Source organism: Lactuca serriola, chromosome 5 (genome assembly GCF_051521515.1).
Source record: "Lactuca serriola cultivar US96UC23 chromosome 5, Lser_US96UC23_V15, whole genome shotgun sequence".
Taxonomy (NCBI): Eukaryota; Viridiplantae; Streptophyta; class Magnoliopsida; order Asterales; family Asteraceae; genus Lactuca; species Lactuca serriola.
In genome coordinates this window covers 144,118,079-144,125,255 of record NC_136412.1, presented here as the reverse complement: position 1 = coordinate 144,125,255, position 7,177 = coordinate 144,118,079, and the positions used below count along the sequence as shown (strand labels likewise).

At 39.7% G+C, this 7,177-nt stretch overlaps 1 protein-coding gene across 1 annotated transcript; it reads left to right on the top strand.

Annotated features, from left to right (window-relative positions):
- The first annotated feature begins 1,261 nt into the window (after positions 1–1,261).
- LOC145049851 (uncharacterized) lies at positions 1,262–5,373 on the top strand. The gene is made up of 2 exons (XM_078998199.1): positions 1,262–2,306; positions 4,985–5,373. The coding sequence occupies exons 1-2, from the start codon at positions 1,262–1,264 to the stop codon at positions 5,371–5,373; spliced, it is 1,434 nt and encodes a 477-aa protein (XP_078854325.1).
- The last annotated feature ends 1,804 nt before the right edge of the window (positions 5,374–7,177 follow it).

The following is a 7,177-nucleotide window of genomic DNA, read 5'->3' as shown; positions in this document are numbered from 1 at the left end:
CTTACCATTAAATTTGGAAACAATATTTGCAACTCTATCTTGACACATTTTGCATCGAAAATCCGCCATTAAAACAACTTCTTGAATCTGTTTTTACAACAACAATTTTGGTCATTACATACCATGAAGGATGAACGGAAACATATATGCATAATCTAACCAAAATGCAGAAAACAAGAACATTACTTACTAAAGGAAAGGTCAAGGATTCAATGCAGGCAAGTGTGGTCGGATGTTTGACCAAGTTCTTTGACTTTTCCAGCTTCATTTCATTATCTTCCTCTTTTTCTTGAACAACAGTCATATCTTCAGCTACTGTGTTTTATTGTATGCCAAAACCCAAAGGGCTAAGGGAAAATGGAATCCTATCTTTAGAAGGTTTACTTTTATAGTTTCACCATGACAAATATATAATGCTTTTCCCGAATTCTGCTTTTGTTTTGTTAAAATTATTTTAAGGAAGTTAATTTGGATTAAGGCTTTACCTACCACATCTGAAAAATATGAAACTTAATTCTTTTTTAAATCCACATATTAAAAACTTGACTCTATCAACTTAATCTGTAAATCTATATGTATCAAGATACACGCCTTTGAAGATTCCATGAACTCTGTCATGATTCCATTGTTCAAAAGAAAGTTAATGATATGGTCAAGCATTCCTAATGATAAACTGAAAAACTAAGGAAAGATAAATAGAGTAATCAGGAACAAGCTTTTAGCAAAATCAAGAAACTATAAAAACCTGTGATGCCCTTCCTGTGCACAATTTGTTGAGTTCATTTAATAAATAGAGATAGCAGTTGACTTAATAATTTTCCCAATATTCACAATTTCAATTCTGCATCAAAGTCCATTTTATTTGACATCTGCTAGTAAATAGACAAAAAAATGTGGACATAATTATATGAATATTCCATTCATTGTCATAAAAAACAAAATAAGGTCATCAAATATGATTATCTGCTCTGCACTTTGTTGTTGCTATTAACTGAATATATTATTCCACATGTGTTACATATTAAATATATTTACTTAGTCATAGTTGTTGTACCAGCTCCTGTATATGTTCCTAGTTTATCTCTAGTTTAGGCTATGATCTGTAGTTGTATATATATACCTTCCTATTGTTTGATTCTATTATTCAATTCAGAATACAATTTAAAGCATTACTTTATATGTTATCAGAGCCCTGTAACTCTCACGAGATCTAAACCGGTCCACACAATTTTCTCTCACTCAATTGATCAACAATCAATCAATGGCAACCAAAAACAACACCCAAATTACTGCCGCCACTCATCTCACTATCAAACTTACTCCAAACAATTACCCAGTATGGAGGAAGCAGGTTATATCAACCCTAATCAATCTTGAACTCGACGGCCACATCACCTCTGGCCCTCCGGCGACAACCCTCACAGACAAAGAGGGAAAAACGACAACCAATCCAGATTACCGTCCATGGTTCTGCAAAGATCAGATGATCTTCAGTGCCATGCTAGGAAGCTGTTTAGATGCAATTCAGCCTCTTGTCTCATCAGTCACAACGGCTCGAGAAGCCTGGAATCGATTAAACTCAAGCTTTGCCTCCTCATCAAGGTCACGTATCATCTCTCTTAAATTCAGACTAGTTAAAAACCCTAAAGGGACCAGGTCGATCACTGAATATCTCCAAGAGATGCGATCCATAGTTGATGACTTAGCATTAGCACAAAGCCCTGTTTTAGAAGAAGATCTTATGGTGCACATTCTGTCTCAACTAGGCGATGATTACAATACAATTGCAGCTGCCATCAAGGTGCGAGACACTCCTCTCTCGTACTCTGAACTCTTTGATCGACTCACCGACTTTGAAAGAGCACTCAAAGAAACCACACCCATATCCGATTCCATTCCAACCACGGTTAATTACACCTCTAGAAACTCAGGGGTTCAGAACAGGTACAACAATAACAATCGAAACAACCGGTCATCCTATCAGTCACGTGGTGCACAACCACAGTGGAACAATCAAAATTCTAATACCAACCGGCCCAACCGTAGCAACCAGTTCTGTCAATACTACAATATCCCAGGACACCTCACCAAAGAATGTCGAAATCCAGCACGATTCCTCAGAGAACACAACATTACCACTGACACCACAAAACCTCCAACCCCAACAGCTCATGTTACTACCTCAGCACCAGCTTCTCCACAGTGGCTCTTTGACACTGGTGCCTCGAACCATGTTGCATCTGATCACAACACTCTTCATCAAGTCTCTGAGTATGGAGGCCCTGATGAGATCGTACTCGGTGACGGTACAAGTCTGCCTATTACACATACTGGCCATTCATACATTCATACTCCACAAAAAAATTAGTTCTTTCTAATGTGCTACATGTTCCGAAATTACATAAAAATTTAGTATCTGTTGGTGAATTGTGTGATACTAATCATGTTTCGGTGGAATTCTTTCCATCTCATTTTTTGTGAAGGATCTAAGCATGGGGGCATGACTCATGCGAGGAGAGAGGGATGATAGAGTTTACCTTGCCAAGTCACCTACAAATCGTTTCATCCATTCCACAATAAAACATTCGCCACTTCTACTACACCACAAACTCGGTCATCCGTCGCGTCAAGTCTTCCAGCAACTTGTTTCCAAGCTAGGTTTTCGGTTCAGGTCAGAGTCTAATGTTCATTGTTCTTCTTGTTCTATTAATAAAAGTCACAAGTTACCATTTGGTCAAAATACTTTTGTTGCCACAAAACCACTTCAGCTTATTTACTCTGATATATGGGTACCTGTCCAAAAATCAACTGATAAATACTCCTATTATGTTCTCTTTGTGGATTATTTCACCAAATACACTTGGCTATATCCGATCTCCCACAAAAGTGATGTTGCTACCATTTTTCCCCAATTCAAACTACTTGTTGAAAAGTTTTTTCAACATCCTATTGTCTCTCTTTTCAGTGACAATCGTGGTGAATACCAAGGCCTCCTACTATACCTTCAAAAACATGGCATCTCCCATTACACTACACCACCTCATACACCTGAACAAAACGGTACAGCTGAACGCCGCCATCGACATATTGTCGAGACTGGTCTAGCCCTTCTCCACCATGCACACCTTCCACTCACCTTCTGGTCCCATGCATTCCAAACCGCTGTTTACCTAATCAATCGACTCCCCACTTCCATCCTTCACAAAAAATCTCCCTATGAATGCCTATTTAACCAACCTCCAAATTACCATAAATTCCAACCATTTGGACGCCTGTGCTACCCCTGGCTACGCCCCTATACCACATCAAAACTCTAACCAAGATCATCACATTGTATATTTCTTGGATATTCCTCATCTAAATCAGCCTACAAATGCTTCGACACACAAACAAAGAAACTCTACCACTCCAGACATGTTGAGTTCATACCCACACAGTTCCCATATCACAACACCACAATCCTAGACAAACTACCAACACCTGACCTATTCTTAACTCCCACATCAACCTCATACAGACACCCAGACACTACCATGTCTACTTCAGCACCTCCCCTGATCCAACAGCTTGATCCATTACCTGAACACATACCGTCAACCACCAATAACCATAAACCAGACACACCACCAACCACTTCCACACCTCACTCTCCTCAACCAAACTCACCCCAATTCGAGGCCTCTCCACAACCTTCACCTATTCCTCAACCATCTCCCTCTCCACCACCACCTCCCACCAATCGACCTCGCAAAGCCAACTCAAAATATTTTAACCCCTCCTTTGTAAATACTACTACCTTACATCCCCTTCCAACAACCCTTGAACCCACTACCCATACACAAGCATTCAAGGACCCACAGTGGCGTGAAGCAATGGACCAAGAGTTCAACTCCCTTATCCAAAATGGAACATGGGAGCTCGTCCCAAAATCCAATCACACTCCAATAGGATGTAAATGTATTTTTCGCATTAAACGCAACCCGGATGGCACTATCTCCAAACACAAAGCACATCTTGTAGCCAAAGGCTTTCTACAACAATATGGCAAGGATTACTTTGACACCTTCAGTCCAGTCACTAAACCCATAACCATCCATACAGTCTTATCTATAGCCCTCTCCTATAGTTGGCCACTTCGTCAATTAGATGTCACCAACGCCTTCTTTCATGGTACTCTCCATGAAGAGGTCTTCATGTCTCAGCCTCCTGGTTTCACTCACCCTGACTTCCCAACGCATGTTTGCAAACTAGAAAAAATCTCTATATGGGTTAAAACAAGCCCCACGTGCGTGGTACCTTGAACTCACCTCATTTCTTGTCTCTATCGGTTATCATAAGTCTAGAGTTGATCCATCATTATTCATCTATAACTCTAATGGCATCATCAGCTACCTCCTAGTATATGTTGACGATTTCATCCTTACAGGAAACAACAACTCCTTTCTAGACTCTTTTGTCTCCTTTCTAGCCAAACACTTCTCAATCAAGGACCTCGGTTCTCTCCATCACTTCATCGGTGTTGAGGTTGTCCCTGTCTCCACCGGATTGTTTTTATCTCAGCATCGTCATATTCATGACTTACTAGAACACTTCCACATGGACGGTGCTAAAGATGTCACAACTCCGTTGAACTCATCAGTCTCTCTCACCTTACATGATGGGTCCGCGCGCACAGATCCAACACCCTACCGGAAACTGGTGGGCTCTCTCCAGTACTTGGCCTACATTAGGCCTGATATCTCCTTTGCGGTCAACAAGTTGTCTCAGTTTATGCATGCGCCTTCACAAACTCACTGGCAGTCCTTAAAACGGGTGCTTCATTATCTCAAAGGTACTATTCATCATGGTCTTTACTTATACAGGAACTCTTCTATCTAGCTTACCGCTTTCTCGGACTCCGACTGGGAAGGAATCGCATGTGGGGGTCGCTCCACCACTGCCTACTTGTTGTTTCTTGGCTCAAACATTGTATCATGGAGATCAGCTAGACAAAAATCAGTGTCAAGGTCCTCCACAGAGGCAAAATACAAAGCATTGGCCAATGCAGCCTCAGAAGTTATGTGGCTTCAAAATCTTCTTCTTGAGCTCGGCATCAAATCACCTTCAGCACCAACACTCTACTGTGACAACATGGGCGGCACATACTCGTGTGCCAATCCGGTTTACCATTCACAAATGAAACACGTGGCACTTGACTACCACTTTGTTCGAAAAAAAGTTCAAGATGGCTCTCTTGTTGTTCGACATGTCAACTCCTTTGACCAACTTGTGGATGCTCTCACCAAACCTCTCTCTCGTGGTCCATTTCAGAGGTTACGTTCCAAGATTGGCGTATCCGATGGATCCTCCATCTTGCGGGGGCATATTAACTGAATGTATTATTCCACACGTGTTACATATTAAATATATTTACTTAGTCATAGTTGTTGTACCTGCTCCTGTATATGTTCCTAGTTTATCTCTAGTTTAGGTTATGATCTGTAGTTGTATATATATACCTTCCTGCTGTACGATTATGTTATTCAATTCAGAATACAATTTAAAGCATTGCTTTATAGTTGCTGCCCTACTAACGCCATGTGAGGAGGCTACTTCCCCAAAGCTGAAATCAGAAAAACTCCACATCCTTAACCTTCCATGTTGGTCCCACTTCCACTTCATGGGGCCTGAATCCCACTGTCAATGCCAAGTTGGCTCTGTAACACGTGTGATGTTGCTGCTGTATCATTGTAAAGGGTGGTTGTTGAGGGAACACTATGTGATTGAGCTACCATATGGGAATTGGGGACCATTTGTTGAAATTGTTGTTGTTGCATGGAGTTCGTGTATACCATCTTTAGCATCTTACTGTAATTATCAACAGAAAATAAAAATAAAAAAAATAAAAAAAACACAAGTCTTATGTATGTTGTTATATATATAACCTGGAGTTGAGTAGAAGATGTATTTGGTTGACAGTCGGCTATTGTAGCCAAATACATGAGATTGTGTTGTAGCCTTGTTTGGTTTCTGGATAAAAAGAGCATAGTTTTTATCATTATTTATGTCCATATAATATTGAAGGAAGAATACAATTATACAATTAAGAAAAAAGTAGAGTCACTCTACACATTCACTTAACTTTCCTGTACTCTGATTTTCTAGAATGTTCAAGATCTGTGCCTTGTTTTAATCCAAATACTGCACAAATCAATTTAAAAACAGCCATTAAGTTAAAAAGTAGCCATTATTGTAACTGATGAGAGAGAGAGAGACCTTTTGGATATGATCAGTAGTAATAGTGGTAGTTTTGAAGGTAGTTGTGGGTGTGGGGCGGTGTTGTATCTGGAATTAGCATAAGTGTAAAGGATGCATAAGTTGCAATTTTTCTGAAATTAACTGGGCAACAAATTTCAGAGACACATAGGACATCAATTGTACTTTTGCTTGTTCATTGGGGAAATTTATCAAACAGGTGGTGTTCATAAAAAAACCCACTCTATCAACATTAATTCATCCTTCCAACAAATCAAGATTCATCAAAAACATAAAAAGAAAATAATTTAGTAAGATAAAAGGGACCAGGAAAAAGTAAAAATAAACATGTCATAGGCTCGATATCAACAATTGTAAACTTCATTAAACTAACCCTCAATTTCATAGTAAAAATCAAAATTCAAAACAAACAACATTCAACAGAATATGAAGAACATATATTGAGATTGAGAGAACACAAAGAGGAGAACAGGCGAGATGAGTGCAAACTATTGTGCCAAAAACTTACCAAATAATGGAAATTGGCAACTCGATAACATAACGAAGGCCATTTGGAACGGTGAGGCGGTTAGAAATTTGATATCGAGATGGAATCAGACAAACAACAAAAGAAGGGAATAAGACCAAGAATGACTAGTAAGGGAGTACTGATGATATTACCTGCGAAGGGTCAAGGAGCAGAACGACGAGAAGAGGCGGCATGTATTATGATATGATGAGCACAGAGACCACGATGGAGGCGTAAGAGCCTAAGACAACGATGGTGAGCAAAGCGATGCGATAGAGGCGCGTTCATGATAGAGAAAAGAAATAAGGATTTAGAATAACATATGACTAAGGAAGGAAGGATGTGAAAGCATCAAAGGAAACACCTAGGGTTCTGGTGGGTTTGCTAAAATTAAAGGGTCAGATTGAGTAAATG

What these genes read in the sequence shown, in the direction of transcription:
- LOC145049851 (XM_078998199.1), top strand. Translation starts at nt 1,262, where the DNA reads ATGGCAACCAAAAACAACACCCAAATTACTGCCGCCACTCATCTCACT. An exon ending in TGAGATCGTACTCGGTGACG is followed by an intron (nt 2,307 to 4,984) that starts GTACAAGTCTGC and finishes CATGGAGATCAG; the next exon opens with CTAGACAAAAATCAGTGTCA.